We start from the raw sequence: 20,384 nt of genomic DNA on the forward strand, positions 1-20,384 counted from the left end.
GGCGCTGAAGGCCTTCCACTTCCGAGGTCGCGGCTGCGCGGAGCGGAGGGACGAGGCGGGCGGAGCCTGCGGAGGAGCCGCTTCCATGGCGCTGAGTCTGGACCGCGAGGCCTACTACCGCCGCGTCAAGCGCCTCTACAGCAACTGGCAGGTGAGGGCGGCCGCGGACGGGGCTCCACGCCTCCCTCCCCTCCTCCAGCTTGTCGCGGGGACGCGAGGGGTCCTGCTCGCTCGCCGCCGCTCCGGCCGCCGCTTTCCCGGCGCAGGAGGAGCGAGTTCCCTCCCAGCCCCTTTCGTGCCTTCCCGTGCCCCCGCCTTCCTGACCTGCCGCTCTGCAGACGTGTTGGAGTACCTCCTCCATCCTTCGCAGCCAGGATGAGTGCTGGCAGCCCCATTCGGTCCTCCGCTGGTCTGGTGCCCCCCAGAGGTGGCGTCCTGCGGCGAGCACCGTTCCCCGTGCCCCTCGCCATGTGCCCCCTTGCCATGCCCTGCTGCACGTTTTCCTGCGCTTCGGGCTTCCATCCTTCGTCGTCAACGTGGCTGCTGGCAGCCCACTATGCCAGCTTCCATCGCTCACAGTCAGTGTGGCTGTTGGCAGCCTTTTCCAGCCTGGTGTCATCTCTGATGCTTGGGAGGAGTGGTGGGAGCTGCAAACTGCTACTTCATCTAGAATGGCAGCAGTTTGGAGAAAGCTGCCCTGCACTCATCCCTATCTTCCTTCTTTTGCCTACTTTGTCAATGTCGTGTTCTCTTTATTATTATGCCTCTGTAGTAACCTTCTTCCCTTTTTTATTAGCTGGTGGTTTTAAAGCAACTCGGTTCAGGAAAGCATCAGTTTAGGTGACACGGTGTAGTGCCTACAAGGTTCAAATTTTAGCTTTACCATGTGCACAGGTTACATTAAGAAAGCTCTTTCTCTCTTGGCTTCAGTTACTTATCAGCTATATAGGGGTTATTTTTGCAAACTTCCCAGAAAGGTTTAGCTGTTGGGCAGTTTAGAAATGAAATGAAATAGTGATGATTTGCTTAACCGGAGTTGTGTCATAACAGCAGCAGTGAATCTAAAAGAAGTGCTTGGAAGTATAGCATAAATGCTGTAATATTATTTAGTTGTCTTAGTCCATGTAAGAGTCCATGGAGTCGCGATGGGTTGGACACGACTTCGCGACTAACAACAACAACAAATGTAAGAGCCCATGTCATAATTGTGGTATTTCTTTGGCCAGATTGAGACAATAAGTATGAGTGAGAGAACTTGTCAAGCCATCCAAAACTTCTTTTCCTAGTGACCCTCTCACTGCTACCATAAGATCCATATTTTTCCTTCTCCTTTCTGCTCTACTTTCACTTTATTTCTTTTGCACCCCCCCCCCACCTTAAATTATGTTTTCTGTACTTGGTAATTACCTGTATATGTTGTATGGTACATATGCAGGACTTTCTAAATCAACATAGTAAAAGCAGCTTTTAATAAGGGGAGTAGCCATGTAAGAATGTATAGCTTTACTAGTACAATGGATTTTCCTTGACAGATTGGGGATTAAACCACTTGGAGGTTTGTTTCAAATGAGAAGCAGTGTATGAATATTGCTAATACACATAAACAAGTAAATAAATACTTGTCTATTAACTTTGTATGTGGTTTTTTTGCCATCTCAATTGTGTGAGTGGATGTGTAGCTAAATGCGTGTTCCTGAGTTCCTAATTCACAGTAAAGGCTCAATCTGATGCATGTTGAGACAGAAAAAGGCCTGCAGCTCCCAGCATGTTCCAGCCACCCATGTTAAGAGTCATAGGCCTCTTTTACCTAAATGGGATTAGGAATGCGCCTTAAGTGATTTTTAATGTATCTTGCAGGCTTCACTGAAAAAAACAGTCCAAACAGTTGCAGCCCATGTGCCCAAAACTTGTTTCATGTGACAAGCACAAATAGCGAATCATACTAACGAATGCAATAAATTCCAAATTACTACTGGGGAGGCTATTGCACTTATTTTCAGTGCTCACAAAAGAATGTGAAGAGCCTTCCTGTGGACCTTAACATTTGAAAAAAGTAATAAGTTGGATTTCTTCTTCTGCCTTGTTCCAGGTGGTGTGTGTGTGTGTGTGTGGTTTTTTTTTTTTTTTTTCCTTCTGCAGCTAGGAGGAACAGAAGTTGACACTCGGTTTGAAATTAAATCTAGGATTCATTATTTTGCAGCATAATGGGGGAGATGAGGCAAAAGGGCCTCATGTGGAGAAATACTGTGCATTACTAACATGTAATTACGGGATGGATATAACTCTGTGACAGCCTAAGACACTCCAGGGTTGTCCTTTCAAGATGTTATTGAAACAGTGGTCACTGTAGGTAATAACAACCACTCTCAAGGGCCCCAGACAGAGAGTTCTGAATGCTCATAGAGTGTGGGTGAAATGCAGGTTCTGGTCAGGAAAGGCAATAAGGGGGTTGTGTGCCCCCCAGAAGGAGCAAGTCTAGCCTGGGAGTGCATCCAAACCCAGTTCTTTTCTTGCGGTCCAGCTGGCCTCGCTGGCACCGAATGCTTCTTTCAGCTGCATCAGATAAACCAGCTCCATCCCTGCCTGGGTGGAAATAGTCTGGCTGTGCTGTCCATACACAGGTAACCTTTCACCTGGATTACTGCAATGTGTTATATTTGAGGCTCCTTCTGAAGAAGGTCTGGAAATTCCATTAGTGCAGAATAAAGTGGCAAGTCTGTTTACTAGGATGGGCTACTTCAAACATTTCAGTGCAGGCAGTTCCCACATTACAAATGTCCGAGTTATGAACAACTCAGACTTACGGACTGCCCGAAAGCCTAATAATTTTCAAAAATTACTGCAGAAAATTGTCATCGCCGTACAAAGGTAGAAAGCAAAAGAGTTAAAGAGGGAGGCCTCCAAAGCATGACTTCCTACCTTACCCATGGGGGGAGGGAAATTCCTCTGGCATTTCCTTTATGCAAAGAGGAAGTGCTGGTGAATTTTTTTGGCCGGGGGGGGGGGGGGATAGAGATATCCACAGTTTTTCCACTTTCACAGGGATCTTGCTCCCCTGACCCACTTAAATGTGGTGGGCCGACTTTACATAATCTGATTTATATACAAATTAAACTTAGAGACAAATATATGTTTTCTCGGGAATGGAACTTGTTCATAACCCACAGACTACCTGTAATTTTGGCAACTGCAGTGGTTGCCAGTCAGTTTCCAGGCCTGATTCAAAGGGCTGATGCAGACATTTAAAGCCCTGAAGATGCAGTCCTATGCATTCTTAGGCAGAGAAAAGACTCACAGCTCCCAGCAAGCTCCGGTCAGCTGGCTGTGGTGTGCTGGGAGTTGTAGCCCTGTCTGTCTAAACTTGCGTAAGAGTGTGCCCTGAACATCTAGCGCTGCAGGCCAGTCTGCTTGAAGGAGCATATGTCTTTGCCTGATTAATGTTGAGGACAAAAAGGAAATCCCTTTTTTTTTTTGTTGTTGTCTGACCATGAGAAAGACAGGCAACACCAGCAGGTAATTTTACAGAAAAAAAGACTCTTTGTTGTAGGTGCGCTTGAACAACAGAGAGTGATCCTGTCCCCAGTCAGAACCAGTTGGCATAGTCATCTACCAAAGCAAATACGATTAGTTACTTCTGTACATGGTTATCTTGACCTACACTTCCAATGTCAAAACATCTGAACTTCTTGACAGAGGTTTATTTTTTACTTTGGACTCTCTTGTTCTCTCTGATAGAACCCTAAATAAGGTAAACATATTTACTCACTAGGATAGTCCTGGGAGGCTTTTCTCTAGGTGATGCTGCCCAAAATGAGTGTATATCGGGGAAGGCCCCTTCTCTGTACAGTCTTCCCAGGCAACTCTGCCTGGCACCCATTTTGTGTATTTAGGTACCAGTTTCTACCCTCCCCTTTAAGCAGATACTATTTGCCTTGCTGATTTTACTGCTGGCTCTTCTTATTTAATATTATATTCTTTTGCTATTTACTGTTGATCATTTATCATTATTTTAATTCTTTGACAGCTAGTTCCTTTTTGGATTTGTGAACATCAGCTGCCCTAAGGGAATTTGATAGTTGGGCATCAAGCAGATCTAGCGAAAATAAATAAAAGACATACTGGGCCACAGGTGTATTATCCAGCTGCATGAAGACCTTTGTAAGCACTACTTGGGGCTGCTATAGGAGCAGGGCTGTGGAGTTGAAAGCAATTCTTGGGTTATAGGAGTTGGAGTTGGTACAAATGAACCAACTCCTAATAGGTTTAAATTGTAATATAAATAATGTGTTAAAATGCCATATTTCACAAGTAACAATTTGAGCTACCTATTTTTTCAGGTTATATTTTCAGGACATATTCCAACAGGTTAGGATTCTTTAAAAAGTATCCTGATGATTCCTGTTGGCAGTGATGAAATGCCTTGGTGGAATGCTGTCAATCACTAGAGAAAATACATAATTCGTATATTTCTATATTGATATGTAAAGGAGTTGAAGTCGGATTCAAAGGTACCGTAAATTGAGGCATCGAAGGCTTTACGCACCAGCTCCACAGCCCTGGAGAGAAGTGAGGGAATCCTTGTAGTCCAGGGGAGCCCTAGCCATGTTCCCAATCTATCACGATCATCTATGCTATACCACATTTAAGTCTTGCCATGCTCATGCCTATGTAGCCAAAAGCATAACTCCTGAGAGAGAGGCCTCGACAGAGGTGGTGCAATTGCAAACTTTGCAAAATTGCACTCTGTGCTGGGGAATAAAATCCCTAATCGGATGGGTAAAAAACTGCACTGTTCCATAACAACTCAGTGGCAAATCCCATCCCTGTTAATGCAGATTCCAAAGCAAAGGAATTTCATTGCTTCCAAATTATAGAACACGAGGCAGTAGCTGGAAGAAAATGCCTCCTGGTAGCCTTATGGTGTAGTTCATCCTGAATGCCGCAGGGCAGGTCTGGCAAGGCTGCGGCATTGTCCAGAGATCTTCGACCCCGATTGCATATCGGGCTGTTGACCTGAAGATGTAAGTGTAGCTTACAGTGGCCCTTCTGTGGTATCTGTTGCTCTGATCCTCACATTACAGGCTGGGCTGAGCTAGATTACACCAACAGCCCCGCATCCTGTTGGTCTCTATTACAGGCTGGGAAAGGATGGCTTCACAGCAGTCCTGCTGTATAGCACACCATTCGGATGCAGCCTTTTCATGTTCCACCAGCTCTCTTGCAAAGAGGGTCGCACTTGCTCAGTGTTCAACATCTTAAAAGAAAAAGGCACCTGAAGTCGGATCCATTCAAGAGGAGGGGCTCCTGTCTGTTAGGCTAGCTTTTGTTCCCCCCCCGCCCAGGCTTTGTCAGCGGCAGCTCAGCTGTGCCTTGTACCAAGAATGCGCTGTGTACGCCATTATTTGTGCTATTTCTGATGTTCCTATGTGAGCACTGCTGCTTATGTGAGCCAAAATGGTGCTGCCAACACTCAGGAAACCAATATCCGCCAGCTTGGGGGAGCCCTAAGGCTTGCAGCTGTGTTTAAAAATGAGAATCCCTTTTAAGAATAAGAACTAAGGGATGGGTGATGGGACCCAAAAAGTCTAGCTGAAGATGGCGCATGCTCAGCGGGCACTGGGTGCTAATTGAGTCTTGCAGGAAAACGGTGAGGGAGCTGGAAGAGAGATGCCTCGCACTGAAATATTTTGTCACCGTTCCCATTTGTACTTTTCTAATGTCATGCCTTGTTCAAGAAGCTGTGGTTTCTTGCTTTTGGGCATGCATATATACACAAAGAAAAAATAAAAGGCAAAGCCCTAATAATATTTTTTCTTGTAGTAGCTCTGTGAATGGCAGAGGCTGTTAAGGAAAGGCTCTGGAGAAATAGCAGGGTGCTGCAGCTTGCCATTAATAACTGCGTCATTGTCAGAAGCATTGGTTACCTTTTTCTTGTTTTGTTATTCCTGGGGTGTCCTCAATGGCTAGAGACCCTTATTTATGGAGAGGAGATGGACTCTGTACCCAGCATCGGACCCTGCACATGTGTGAGAACTTGCAGTCGACAAAGTTCACTTGCCTCTGTGTGTCGTGCAATAAGCTCCTTAGTTGATCATCTCCGGGGGTTTTGCTCACTTGCAGAAAGGGGAAGATGAATACGCTACCATCGATGCCATTGTGGTCTCCGTTGGAGTTGATGAGGAGACTGTCTATGCAAAGTCCACTGCCCTGCAGGTGAGCGAGACTGGGACTCTGTGCCTTTGCGTCTGGCAGCATTGGAGGGCTCTTTTTGGAAAGCGGGGGGATTTGGGGGTAGAAAGGACACGCACCCCTTATTCCTCACAGAGGTCCTTTCCCCCCACTTGCAGACCTGGCTCTTCGGCTATGAGCTCACAGACACCATCATGGTTTTCTGTGAGGACAAGATCCTCTTCATGGCCAGCAAAAAGAAAGTGGAGTTCTTGAAGCAAATCGCAAACAGTAAAAGCAACGAGAGTGCCAACGGGGTGCCTGCTATCACGCTGCTTGTGCGAGAGAAGGTGAGTGTGGACCAGTGTAATGTGTTGCTCAGAGAAGATTGTGGGCTCAGCTGTGTGAACACACATGAACTCTTTTCTCCCTCCCTCCCTCCCTCCCTCCCTCATCCCATCCCATCCCAGAATGAAAGCAACAAGGCAAACTTTGACAAGATGATTGAAGCTCTGAAGGCCAGCAAAAATGGGAAGCGGATTGGCGTGTTCAGCAAGGACAAGTTTCCTGGAGACTTCATGAACAGCTGGAATGATGCTCTCAGCAAAGAAGGCTTTGAGAAGGTGAGGAGACCAGGCCCCAGCATGTGGGAGGGGGTGCGAGGGGTTAAGACCATGTGGATCACGTTCCTCTACCTCTGTGCTGCAGGTGGACATCAGTGCTGTGGTGGCCTACACCATTGCTGTGAAGGAGGACGGGGAGCTCGCCCTGATGCGTAAAGCGGCAGCCATCACATCAGAGGTCTTCACTAAGTTCTTGAAAGAGCGGGTGATGGAGATCGTCGACGCTGATGAGGTGAGCTGAGAAACTGCAGCTAGACTCTACGAAGGAAGCTCGCTTGCAAGGGATGTGCATACATCTTCGGAAAACGGGGAGAGACTGGCTTCTAGGCTAGGCAAGCTGAGCATCGAGTGAGTGAGTGTTTCAGCTTTAGTGCCGAATTCCATTTCAGAGGTCCTGGGAGCTGTGGATGGGACCGCAGGCAAAAGGGGTCTGTGCCAGCTGCAAAAGGGCCCAGCCCAAATAGCAGCAGGTTGTGGCTTAAAGCTCCTACTGCCGGTAATTGGGAGTCCTAGGAGAGGCGTTGCAGCCATTTGGAATGCAGGACAGAGAAATGTACAAAAACTGGAGGAAAGCATCTGGCCCCCAGGTGTGAGGTTGTGCACCCCTAACTAGTCCCATCTTCTCGCTTTGGGTTCATCTTTAGCTTGGCACTTTTCCGTCCAGTTTGGCCAGCGGCTGCCTGGTCTTCTCCCTTCTTCCTCCTTTGCCATACTGGATTTGGCTCCAGCACATTTCAAGCTGGAGCGGGAGAGCCAGCCAGCCTGCCAGCGTCTGTGCAGGAAGCAACAGAGCAGTCCTGCGACAGCTGGGCACACCCCCTCTCTTTGTGCCTGAAGGGCTAAGGAAAGGCTGCTGCTGGAGGGTCAGTGGAGGGAATGCCCACGCCACCCCCCACTGCACATGCCAAGCCTCTGTGCTGCCCAGTTCATGCAAGAGACTTGGGCAGACCGGAGTTTGTGAGTGTTGGTCTAGCAGAGGCCCTTGTCTGTGCCTCTGAGGATATTGTTATCCACCTCCCCAGCAGTACTTTGGTCAGAGTAGCATTTGAGGGCTCTGTCACTCCCTCTGGAGTCCACCATCCACTGAATCTTCTCCATTTTCTGGCAGAAAGTGCGGCACAGCAAGCTGGCGGAATCCGTAGAGAAGGCCATTGAGGAAAAGAAATATCTCTCTGGAGCTGACCCCTCCACAGTGGAGATGTGCTACCCTCCTATAATTCAGAGTGGAGGAAATTACAACCTGAAGTTTAGTGTTGTCAGGTAGGCAAATTTCCATGGAAACAAGATGGATTAGTTTATCTAAAGGTGAATTAAATCACCAAGGAAACAGGCATTTCTCATTAATCCACCTTCAGAAGAAGCATGGGTACTAGTGGGTTGCTATTCCAATTAAAATGGGTTGGTTTCCAATGAAAATCTTGCACAGAGCACTTATATCTGCTAAGAGACAGAATGGCAGAAAACTGAAATTTCTCTTTGGTTCTCTTTGTTATACGTCGTCATTACTATTACATTATATCCTTATTGCTATTACATTATGCCGCTATCCTACCCATAGCTGAAGCTCTTTGGGCTGTTCACAGCATTTGGGTGACCAGATTTCAGCCAGGCCTGTCCTTGCTTAGCCTCCAAGATTAGGCAGAATCAGTACTCCAGGCTATATGGTAGTCCTCCCCCTTCTTCCAGGAAGCTCAGGGCAGCATATGTAGGTCTTTTCCTCAGTTAGAAGAACAACAGAGACAAAACTGTTCCAGAGTCCCAGTCCTTTGCTTCTCGGTGTTTGCCTGGACTGTGTGTGCATTCACCTTCCCATTATGCCTGTCCCTACTGCTAGCCATTGCCTCTCTGTCCCTAGTGAGAAGAGCTACCTGCACTTTGGGACTGTCACCTGTGCCATGGGCATCCGCTACAAATCCTACTGCTCCAACCTGGTGCGCACGCTCATGGTGGACCCGCCCCAGGAAACGCAGGACAACTACGCCTTCCTGCTGCAGTTGCAGGAGGAGATGCTAAAAGAGCTGCGGCACGGTGAGTCGCGGGGGCACTTGCCTGCCGTCGCTTCCCTGCAGGGCCTGGAAGGGCGCCGGTTGAGAGGCGCTTTGCTTTCCCCGCTGACGGCTCTTCCCTCGTATCAGGTGTGAAGCTGTGTGAGGTCTACACCAGCGTCATGGATATGGTGAAGAAGCAGAAGCCAGAGCTCTTGAGCAAAATCACCAAGAACTTGGGGTAAAAAGCCCTTCCTTTTTTTAATATAAAATTTTTATTATTTTTCTCTACAGTCTCACACTAAAAACATCAATTATTTAAGACATCGGACATACTGGGTTGACATCTCACTCTTTTTAACAGTTAGTAACCATATTCAAATCTACGCATAGTCACGTTTCTCTGAGCAGTAATAGAAAGAGTTCCACGTTTGGTAGAAATATGTATCCTCCTTCTCCTTCAGAGACAAGGTCAATCTGCCCATTTCCGTGCAGTCAAAAATCTTGTTTAAGATCAGCTCTTCAATAAGTAAAAAGCCCTTCCTCTTGGGACAGAGGCATCCTCTCTGCAGGACTCCTGGCGTGTGAGTTACGTAGTTGGAGGACTCAGTGTGTGTGTGTGTGTGTGTGTCCCCCCCCCCGCTCTTTTCCCCCAGGTTTGCCATGGGCATCGAGTTCAGAGAGGGCTCGCTTGTGATCAACAGCAAAAACCAGTATCGCCTGAAAAAAGGTGGGAATCTCTTCCTCCCCCACTCTCTCCCTCCCTTCCCTTCCCTTCCCTCCCCACCACAAACACACACCTCAGTTCCCTTTTTTCCTTCAGTTCACCTTTCTATATTGTTGTGCAAAACTCCTCGGAGTGGGTTGCACTGAGCTTCCTTGTGGGGAAGGCTCATTTCCCTGTCACGCTGCGCTCTGTCTGCCACAGGGATGGTTTTCAGTCTCAACGTGGGGCTGTCAGACCTGACCAACAAGGAGGGGAAGAAGCCAGAGGAGAAGACATACGCCTTGTTCATTGGGGACACCGTGCTGGTGGAAGAGGTGAGTGCAAGGGGAGGATAGAACTGCCGAAGGGGCAAGAGCGTGGCCAGCACAGGCGCAGAGCCCGTTTCAGCCCGAGGGCCACATGCCGGTGGTGGCTCCGACCAGAACAGCTGGGAGACCACCAGCAGTGGGTAACTGAAGCCTGGGAAAGGGGGCGGCTCCTTCCGGCAGCCCCATGGGACTGGATCGGTCCCAGGCCTGGGGGGTCTGCATTGCTGATCTTCAGGAGGAATTGGTGTCCTGGCTAAGGAAGAGTTGCCCTGACACAGTCAGCCCTGGTCCTGCCTTTGCATAGTCACCAGTGTCTTTCCATCACTTTCAAGCCTCTACTAAGGAACGTTACCAGTATCCCCCCCCCCCCCCGTCCCCTTAGTTCTTCCCCCGATTTTCCCCAGCTTGCTCGGAGCTAGCTGGGAAACTGATCCGTGCGGGCTGGCTTTTTCTTCTTTCCCTTCCCGCTGCCTGGGGCACAGAGTGATGGCACACGCGAGGCCTCCTTCCTCTGAGCTCCAGCGTACTCGTTCTGACTCGCCTCATACTTACGAGGTCAGAGGCTCCATGCTGACAATCAGCAGACGGGTCGCAGCGTGTCTTCCGTGCCCCAGGGATGGCTCTTCAGTGCCCCGTCAGAAGGCTCAGAGCCCATCCTGGGCATTGGACTGCTGCTTGGGCCATACTTGTCCCACCCGGTGATATTTCTCCTCCACTCCTTCTAGGATGGGCCAGCTACACTCTTGACCTCTGTCAAGAAGAAAGTGAAGAACGTCAGCATCTTACTCAAGGTACCTTAAGTCCTCGGACACGTATGTTGAAGCTCTGAAGTGTAAAGCTTGAGGTTTTGCAAAGTGACAGGGTCTGGAAAAGCGTGTTCCTTGGTGGGATGGAGCACCTCCTTTGCCTGAAGATAGTCTAGTATCTCCTCCTGGGATAGGGAAGACCTGGCCAGTCTGTGTCTCACAGTCCAAAGGTGTGGCTTGGAATAAAGCAGCTTCCTTTTTCTTAAGGGGCCTAGAATAGATGCGACCTGTAGATAACTCTGCAGACAGAATTAGCAAAGCCACGGCACTTAAATAACTAGCCAGCTTGCTTTGGAGGCATTTGTGTTACGCTGAATTTTCAAAAGTTAAAGCAACAGGGATGCAGTTAGGACCATGTTTGGGGGATGCTTTTCCTACCCTTTTATAATGTTTAAGCCTACAATCTAGAACTTATTTTTAATGCTTTATAGAAACCTCTGAATAAGAATATGGCAGAATGTCATGGTGGATGGAAGTCCTTCTCAGGCAAATTATCCACTGTGCATGAATGTGTGCATCCTAACTTCTACATTTCTCTTACAGAAAGAGGATGAGGAGGAAGAGGAGGAAGAAGATGATACAGAAGGGATCCTGCTGGGGCGAGGCTCCCGAGCAGCCCTGCTGCCAGAAAGAACTCGGGTATAAAAGCCTTAGGTGGATTAGTGTGTGTGGGGTGGGGGGCAATATCTGGGCCCCCCGAAAGAGCCTTCGGTGTGTCTCCACATGGGCTGCTCCCAGCTCATTGGATTGGGCATGCAACATGGTAATGTGTGGGGAGGCCCTCTGGCCCTTGCCTGTGAGCGAGGATCACGTCTCCCACCCTCCACCCTGTCCAGAATGAACTGACAGCCGAGGAGAAGCGCAGGGCACACCAGAAGGAGCTGGCCACGCAGCTGAACGAAGAGGCGCGGAGGCGACTGACGGAGCAGAAGGGGGAGCAGCAAATCCAGAAGTGAGCACAAGGCCGTCTTCGGGGCGGGCGTGGGGCTGGCCTTCGTCCCTGCCGCGGTCCGATTTCCTCACCGCTCGGCTCCCTCGCAGGGCCCGCAAGTCGAACATCTCCTACAAGAACCCCTCCCTGATGCCGAAGGAGCCTCACATCCGAGAGATGAAGATCTACATTGACAAGAAATACGAGACGGTCATCATGCCGGTCTTTGGCATCGCCACGCCCTTCCACATCGCCACCATCAAGGTACAGCAGCTGCTGCAGCGGGGGCCCCTCTGGGGTTGAGCTGGGGGACAAATCCCGCCTGGGAGCAGCAGCAGCAGCACGTTAGCCTCTCGGGGTGACTGCAGCTGTTCAGAGTCTTCCGGGAGAAAACCTTCCGGGGCTCTCCTGCGCACTTGCCACGGCCTTTGCACAGGAACCCGGGCCAAGTGGGGTGCCGGGAGGGTGAGCTTCGGCTGAAAGCCGTGTCCTCTCCTTTGCAGAACATCAGTATGTCAGTAGAGGGCGACTACACCTACCTGAGGATCAACTTCTACTGCCCAGGCAGTGCCCTGGGTCGCAACGAGGGAAACATCTTCCCCAACCCGGAAGCCACGTTCGTGAAAGAAATGTGAGCCACCTCCTGCCTTTCCGTGCCATGCCATGTAGCACGCTTATCGCCCCACAGCAGGACACCTGTTGAGTGCTCTAGAAGACTGGGAGTTACATCTCTGCCCACTCCTCTATATTTCTCGTTCCCTTTGGTTCTCCAGGGATGCCTTACTCCATCCAAAGGTCAGAAGTCACTGGCCTTCCTCTTCCACTCAGCTGGGGGCTGCTGGGTGGCCTTCCAGTTCTAGCCTTGTAGCTTTCCGGCTGTCTCTCTCCCCCCTCTTTCTATGTGAGGTTTAGCGCAGCCACAGGTAGTTCGGAAACCAAGGGAACTGGCCTCAAATGCTATAGCCACGCACCTGCCAGCATGACTCTGCTCTCCTTTCTCTCCCCCTCACCCCAGAACATATCGGGCATCCAATATAAAAACTCCCGGGGAGCAGATGGTGCCTGCACTCAACCTGCAGAACGCCTTCCGCATCATCAAGGAGGTGCAGAAGCGCTACAAAACCCGGGAGGCCGAGGAGAAGGAGAAGGAGGTAAGAGGCAGAGCGGGCTTCCTCCCATGCGAGTTCAAAGGGCAGCTGGGGGGTGGTTGCAGTGATGGGAGGTGCCAACGCCTGGTGACCTCTGGGGGGCATAGAAAACTTGCTTTGCTACAGTCTGAGATCGTCCCTGGAGAAGGTTATTGACATCTCGGCTGCTTTCACGGGCTGACAGGATGGCTCCTTTCCTTTTCCCAGGGGATTGTCAAACAAGACTCTCTGGTGATCAACCTGAACCGCAGCAACCCCAAGCTGAAGGACCTCTACATCCGCCCCAACATAGCCCAGAAGAGGATGCAGGGCTCTCTGGAGGCTCACGTGAATGGTACAGAGGGGCTGAGAGATGCAGGGGGCTGCCCCCCTGGAGCAGGCAGGGTTCCCACTGCACTGCGGAGCAGGAAAGGGGAAACATGCAAGAGCCCTTTCTCAGGGCAGGCCCTGCGAAAGTGGCCAGAAAGTAGCGTGACCAGCATTATTCCCGCCTTCCTTCTCATCCCCTTATGCATGGGAGCATCTGCCAGTACTTGGGGCCTCTCCTGACGAGCCAGGAGTGGGCACGGTCCTCCTCTCACAGTGGCTCTCGCCTGGGCAGGTTTCCGCTTCACTTCTGTGCGGGGGGACAAGGTGGACATCCTGTACAACAACATCAAGCACGCCGTCTTTCAGCCCTGCGACGGAGAAATGATCATTGTGCTGCACTTTCACCTCAAGGTACCTCTGCGGTTTGATTCGGGGGCTGCTGAGGCGGGGCACTGGGTGCTTACCACCCAGAGGATGGGGTGGGGCGTCTTCCTGTTTCTTGCCCAAAGCCAGTCACCAATGGTTGTTACCCTGTCAACAGAGGAGTCCTGTCGTCCGTGTCTTGCCTGAATCCGCAGTACAGCTTTCCTCAGTTGTGCTCGGGCTTCTCCACCCTGCTGCTGTAACCCTGTTACCGTCCCTGCCAATCCGTTGTGTTGGCGGGGGCTGATGGGAGGTATAGTCCAAAACATCTGGAGGACCCCAGGCCAAACGAAGCCTGCTTGTGAGACACTGTGTGTAGGGGAGTGTCCTTGACGTCAGCTGTGGGAAGGTGTTTCCCTGCAGCTCCTACATCCTCATAAAGACATGGGCACTGCCTCGCTGGTGAGGGGGTGTAGGGAAAGTAGCTGAATGGTGTGCTTACTCTCCTCTTCCTCACGTCCCTGCAAACACAGACAGCCTGCAGTGCGCAACCTAGTATCCACCAAGGGGCATTTCCCCCCTTGTTTTGACTGTATGCAGGTCCTCACTTTTACTTGGGGAAGAGCGTTATTTTCCTGGCATAGCATAGCAGCTTGAGCTTCTGCCTGTAGCCTCCATGCAGCACACCTGCTCTCACTTGCCTCCCCTCCCCTTACCCCCGCCCTGCAGAATGCCATTATGTTCGGCAAGAAGCGCCACACAGACGTGCAGTTTTACACAGAGGTGGGGGAGATCACCACCGACCTGGGCAAGCACCAGCACATGCACGACCGCGACGACCTCTATGCTGAACAGGTGAGAGAGGCGCAGGTGGGCTGTGGCGGTGGGCCTGTCCTGTCAGGCAGGATGCCTCTCAGTCGGAGCAGGGCCCCGGCCAGGCTGTGTGTCTGACACTCACTGGTTCTGTCTGGGGCGCAGATGGAACGCGAGATGAGGCACAAGCTGAAAACGGCCTTCAAGAACTTCATTGAGAAGGTTGAGTCCCTGACGAAAGAGGAGCTGGAGTTTGAGGTGCCCTTCCGGGAGCTGGGGTAAGAGTGGCCATGGCGGGGCAACTTCAGTTCTGGGGGGCCGTGAAAGGCCCGTGCGGCTTGAGCCAAACTTTCACGACATCTCTGGAGGCCCGGGCCCAAAGTGTGTACACAGGCTTATATCCATGCATGTCCACCCAGTGCTGGTTCTGCTGCTCCATGCATGAAGGAATCCGTGAGAGACTGGTAGGTTAGAAATGGGGGCTGGTGGTTCTGCTCACAGAGTCATCCCCACAGAGATGTTTAATAGAAGAGCCTGCCTTTTCTTCATTTCCCTGAGAGCTAGAGACTGGCTTTAAAAAGTTAAAAAAGGAAAAAAGGGCAAATTCAAAAGGGTCAGTGTTGTACTTCAGCAGTGACAGTGAAGGGCTTTTTCTGTTTTGGGACACAGTACTAGATCAGGCAGTTCCTGCCTCCTTCCCTTTGGTGTTCGTGATTCTCTGGCTTTCCAGAGAGCCTCTGGTCCCCACTCTGAGTCCGGTTGCTGGATTGAGCCCGTTTGCCTTCTGGCTCGCTCAGCACGCTGCATCTCTGCCAGTCACATAGTGGGGGATCATCATAATTACCCTGAGACTTGCACATACTGGGGTTTCCCAACACTGGCAGAGTGGTTTCATGCAAATGGCACCCTCGCTCATTAAGATGCTCTTCCCACCAGGTCCCCAGAGGCCGTTTTTCAGCTTTGTCCTTTTTCTTCTCTCCCCCCGCCCCCCCCGCATCCTTGCATCAGGTTCAATGGCGCCCCCTACAGAAGCACCTGCCTGCTCCAACCAACCAGCAGTGCCCTGGTGAACTGCACTGAGTGGGTAAGTGCAGGCACGTCTCTGCCTGGGGTCTGTGCCGGCAAGGGAGCAGATGGCTACCCCTTTGCCTGAGTCTAACCTCAGGAGCTTGCTCAAACAAAGGCTTTAAATCAGAGAAACCAACACGAGGCGTCCTCTTTCGGCCGTGATTCTGAACCTTTGGTCCCCATCTGAGCACGCGCGGGCTTTCTGAAGCCTAAAACGGGGGTCCTTGTCCTGTTCAGACAAGTCATGCCATCCGTCCGTCCATTCTTCCTTGATCATTCTTCCCTATGCACTGAGGTCAGAATTGTGCTGGGGCAACCTGGTGGTGGGTGGGTGCGGCATCCCCCCCCCCACACACAAGCACACCTTTCCCCAGACTGTGTTGGAGTACTCTTCCCTTCTGTCTTCCTAGAAATTGTAATCCCTCACAGGCTGCTCTAAAGGTTCGGATGCTTGGAAAATCAGAAGCGATTATGGCTGGGGCGCCTCCTCCATCCCGCTTTCACACTCTAAGATGTTTCGGGGATTGGACAACTTAACTTTTCCCTTTCCGTCCCTCCCCCAGCCCCCCTTTGTGGTGACGCTGGACGAGGTGGAGCTGATTCATTTTGAGCGTGTCCAGTTCCACCTGAAGAACTTCGACATGGTCATTGTCTACAAGGACTACAGCAAGAAGGTCACGATGATCAACGCCATTCCGGTGGCCTCGCTCGACCCCATCAAGGAGTGGCTCAAGTGAGTGGGGACGAGGGGGTCTCTGACTCCCCGCAGGCAGATATTGGACCGTTCCCGTAACTGGTTCTGGCTTGGGTGTGACCTGACTGCTGGAAGGCCCTGCAGGAGCGGCGCCTGCCCTTTCCCAGCCCTCGCAGTGTGCTTCCATGAGGCAGTGCTGGCAGCGGAGGAGCAGAGCATGATGGGAGATTTTGCCAGGCCACAGTTAGACCAACAGCCCCTTGGTGGCATTCTCCTCTCTTAGCACAACGCAGCGTGGAGCAGTGACTGTTTGTGTTTCCTTGGTATAAGCCAGACACACAGTTTGCAGGCAGCAGTTCCCCTCGGCCCTTATTACACTCCCCCCGAAATGCCCGACCCACCCCTCGCACTGCTGCTAAATTCACCCCCACCCCCATTTCTCTGCCCCCTTTACTCTCCACTCTCCCCCAGAGGTCTTCCTACAGATCGCTCTTTCCCCCAGCATTGCTAACGGAGGGGAAGTGGGGGTGGATCCGGGTCACTGGGAAGATGCGTGTGTCATGATCCCCCAAAGCCAGCATCACCTGCAGGCCTTGGGACCCCCAGGGCCAGCGGAAGCAAGGAGTTGCCGCACCGCTGCCGCCCTCCCTAAACTAGCCTCGCATCAGCCGGAAACGTCCGCGCAGGAGCGATGCGACCACTGGGTGAGCGCCTCTCCGCTGCCAGGGCTGTGCATTCACCTCTTCCTTCCTCTCCCCCCACGTCAGCTCTTGTGACATTAAGTACACAGAAGGGGTGCAATCCCTCAACTGGACCAAAATCATGAAGACAATCGTGGATGACCCCGAAGGCTTCTTTGAGCAAGGAGGCTGGTCATTCCTGGAGCCTGAGGGAGAGGTGAGTTGGGCCGCCCCAGCAGCGATAGCCAGAGAGCCAGGGTGAGACGAGGCGTGATGAGCACCGTCAACACCCAGGAGCGTTGGATTCAATTCTAGAGACTGGAAGGGGAGGGACAGGTGGCAGCCTTGTGACTTCGAGTAGTTCTGCAGATTATGGGATGTAGAGCCCTCCAGAAATTGAGGGTGGAGATCTGGAGCTTCTCACGAGTTCCCTTTTCCATAATGATGCATTCCCCCCAAATCCATGCGGGGTCAGCAGAGGGAAACCGTTCCAGTTGCTGGGATGTACTTCTAACTTGGAGGCCTGTGGAAGACGTCCCCTCCGCTCAGTCTCACACAGTCTGTAACGAGTTGAACCTGACCGTCCCAAGCCCTTCGATTTAAGGCTGTTTTCACCCACCACTCCCTCCCCTCCCAGGGAAGTGACGTCGAAGCTGGGGAATCGGAGTCTGAGATAGAGGACGAGACGTTCAACCCTTCCGAGGACGAGTACGAAGACGAGGAAGAAGACAGTGACGAGGACTATTCTTCCGAGGCAGAGGAGTCTGGTGAGGGGCTGCTCTGGGAAAGGGGAGAGCCTCTCGAGGGCCCTCCAGGGGAGGAAGCGGCCCTGGGCCTTCCCAGCACCTGGAATGCAGCACTGCATAGCGGACTGTCAGACTCCCTCTCTTTGGTTTCGCTGTTGAGAGCAGCTCCTTCAGCACCTGACCCCGCCCCCTCCCCCCCACGATGCTCCCTCTAGCGTGGTGCATCACCTTGGTGCTCCAGTGATTGCGCCCACATGGCTCAAGCACCGGCCCCCCACCAAAATCCCCAGCACAGCCACCCTCCTAACTTACATCCAGCAGGCCTTGTTGATCTTTCATAGAAACAGAGCGAGTCAGAAGGGGACTGCCAGGCCATCTAGTCTGACCCCCAGCTTCAGCCGGCTCCGCTCACGACATGCCTACCGTGGGCATGTCCAGCCTATCCTTGGACACCCGCACCAAGGGGCCTCAACCACCTCCCATGGAAGCCCATTCCATGCCCTCGGGGTCCTACCTGTCAGGAAGTGCATCCTGGCATCCAAATTAAACCTTGGTTCCCTGAGCTTGGCTCCATTGGAGCACGTCCTGCCCTCCTCTGCAGGGGAGAAGAGGTCTCTGCCCACCTCCGTGTGACACCCCCTCACACACCTGTATGTCGCCACAGATCCCCTCAGATTCTCCTCTTCTCCAGGCTGAAGAGACCCAGTTCCCTCAGTCTCGCCTCATACGGCTTCCCCTGCAAACCGGCCACCAGCCTTGTGGCCCTGCGCTGCAGTGACTCTAACCTGGCTATATCCTTCCTGTAACGAGGGGCCCAAAACGGCCAAAGCTTTAGGAGGGGAAGATGCCACTTAGGTGCTTTCTTCATAATTAAAGCCAATAGGTTGATTATTTTCTTCACCACTGCTATTAGTCCTGTTACTACTAGTACTGTGGTTGTTGTTGTTGCCGCCAGTGTCACCATCCTGATTGTGACTACTGCCCTTGGAAGCCAGTGCGGCCGGGTTGCTAACAGAGGACGCACGTTGAGCATGACCTGAATAGAAGTGCCGCTCGAGCACCGTTCTGGCATGCAGCACAGTGTGGCCTAGATGTAGCTCTCCCCGCTCCCTCCCTCTCTCCCTCCCCCCCTGCCATTAATTTGGTTCTCCCCCAGGGAATATCTCAGAATAGCAGCCCTGCTTTTCATCTCTGATGCTTCCCCTCCCCCAACACACGGCTCTCCCCGAGTGTTGCAGGGGCCTTGAAAACGCATTGCATCCTGGCTGCAGTGACCCTCCGTTGCACCTTTACCCTCAGAGGAATCCCACTGGACACAGTGGGAGCTGCTTTGGAGTGACCTTGCACAGCATCGGGCTGTCCGCTCGCTGAATTTAGGTTGCTCCAGCAGCCAAGAGGGGCTGCTTGGTCTTGCCAGAGGAAGGCTCGACCTCGAGGGAAACGGCCTGAGAAAAGTTGGGAGGCCTGCGGATTGCCCCTCTGTGGAGATACCTAATGCCCCCACCCTGCTGTGCAAGGCAGCTGATTCTCACCCCCCTCCTCCTCCAACAGATTACTCGAAGGAGTCCCTGGGCAGTGAGGAGGAGAGCGGGAAAGACTGGGATGAGCTGGAGGAAGAAGCACGGAAAGGTACGAGCCGTTCCCTGTTCCGGGTCTTTGTCCAGCGAGGCTCGGTGCAGCGCGCAGCTGCCGCCTCCCATGATGCCTTTGCCCTCCCTCCTTGAGAAGGGTGCGAGAAAGCAGCCTGGGGCAGTCCCACTCCCCCGTGCCGAGAGGCCGCGCTCCTCCACTAGGAGTACATCGCCTTCCTCTCCTTGCAGCTGACCGTGAGAGCCGGTACGAGGAAGAGGAGGAGCAGAGCCGCAGCATCAGCCGCAAAAGGAAGGGGTCCTCCCAGAGCTCCGGGCGGCACCGCAGCTCTGGGCACCACAGCCGGAGCCCCGGCCGAAGCTCGGGGCCCCCAAAGAAGAAGAGGAAGTAGATGACGTACGCCAGCCCTTCCCATCAGCCAATCCTTAGAGGGTGGGGGCTTTTGAGGCCTCCTCCCTCAGCCAATGTTTAGGGCATGGGGGGCGGCTGGCCCCCTCCCCACAAACTTTTTCATCTTTCTCACCCAGACACACACGCCCCTTTTCTGTTTCTCTGGGGAGTCTCCTGCTCTTGTCCCCCGAGTCTTTTCAGAGCGTTTGTACGGACCAATCAGCTGTGAGAGAATTCCAGGCCGCGTTCTTGTGTTAACCATGGACTCCAAGCCCTGCGGAGGAGGAGGAGGCGGCGTGTTGCAGGGCGGGGGCAGGTGGGGGTGAGGCTCAGGAATCTGGTGTTAGTGATACGCTTACCTGCCGCTCCCTCGTCCCCTTCTCCATGGCCTCACTCCTGCCCCCCAACCACCCACCCTCCCTCCCTCCCCCTGGGGGCATAGTGACTCGGAACTCCTTCCCCGCTGTGAATTCCCCCCCCCCCCACTCCCGGCGTCTCTGTCCTCTGATGGATTTGGGGAACAGGCCAGTTGGCCTGAGGGTGCCTCCAAAGTCAAAGCATGGCCTTGAGCGAAGCAGGCTGCTATGTTAGCATTTTGGTGCTGTGGGGGAGGAGCTCTCCCTCCGAAGCAAAGACCTGGTTGGTGTAAGATGCTCCACGGGTGGGCGCGGATGGGGCAAAAGTTTCCATACAGGTGAGGTCAGGGCTGGAAGCTGAGGATGCGACTGATTAAAATGTTCTTGCTTTTTCTTTCCTTTTTTAAAATAGTAGAGCTCTGTCTGTATTTATCTTTGTTTTCTCGGTTGCCGAAGGCTCCAGTGAGCAAGTGTTTTGGGCCTGGGAGGGGGGGTTACATGCATTGCTTGCCCTCTACCTTCCTTGTTTCCTGTAGGTAGGGGTCAATGATCCAGGCACGGGGCGGAGGGAGAGGCTTTCTCAAACTCCTTTTCCCCCTCGTAGCAGTTAGCACTCTTGGTATTTTTGACTTTGGAAAAAAAACTGATCAATAAAAATGTTTTTTTAAGTATTTGGAAA

At 52.3% G+C, this 20,384-nt stretch overlaps 1 protein-coding gene across 1 annotated transcript; it reads left to right on the forward strand.

The window, feature by feature from the left end:
• SUPT16H (SPT16 homolog, facilitates chromatin remodeling subunit) lies at positions 1 to 20,376 on the forward strand. Its single transcript, XM_044421398.1, has 26 exons — positions 1 to 151; positions 6,121 to 6,213; positions 6,348 to 6,518; positions 6,639 to 6,791; positions 6,877 to 7,023; positions 7,900 to 8,051; positions 8,647 to 8,819; positions 8,927 to 9,017; positions 9,433 to 9,506; positions 9,705 to 9,817; positions 10,537 to 10,602; positions 11,161 to 11,256; positions 11,454 to 11,569; positions 11,659 to 11,812; positions 12,052 to 12,179; positions 12,564 to 12,699; positions 12,904 to 13,030; positions 13,298 to 13,416; positions 14,098 to 14,223; positions 14,347 to 14,459; positions 15,190 to 15,265; positions 15,813 to 15,982; positions 16,711 to 16,840; positions 17,261 to 17,390; positions 18,921 to 18,998; positions 19,190 to 20,376. The coding sequence occupies exons 1-26, from the start codon at positions 86 to 88 to the stop codon at positions 19,348 to 19,350; spliced, it is 3,159 nt and encodes a 1,052-aa protein (XP_044277333.1). The 5' UTR covers positions 1 to 85; the 3' UTR covers positions 19,351 to 20,376.
• The last annotated feature ends 8 nt before the right edge of the window (positions 20,377 to 20,384 follow it).

The sequence above is a fragment of the Varanus komodoensis genome, unplaced genomic scaffold (genome assembly GCF_004798865.1).
Source record: "Varanus komodoensis strain SLA01 unplaced genomic scaffold, ASM479886v1 scaffold119, whole genome shotgun sequence".
Lineage (NCBI taxonomy): Eukaryota > Metazoa > Chordata > Lepidosauria > Squamata > Varanidae > Varanus > Varanus komodoensis.

Bases quoted from the DNA above. Each gene is read 5' to 3' on its own strand.
- SUPT16H (XM_044421398.1), top strand. From the start codon at position 86: ATGGCGCTGAGTCTGGACCGCGAGGCCTACTACCGCCGCGTCAAGCGC. The intron at 11,813-12,051 runs GTACAGCAGCTG...TCTCCTTTGCAG, and splicing joins TCCACATCGCCACCATCAAG to AACATCAGTATGTCAGTAGA. The intron at 14,460-15,189 runs GTAAGAGTGGCC...TCCTTGCATCAG, and splicing joins GTGCCCTTCCGGGAGCTGGG to GTTCAATGGCGCCCCCTACA.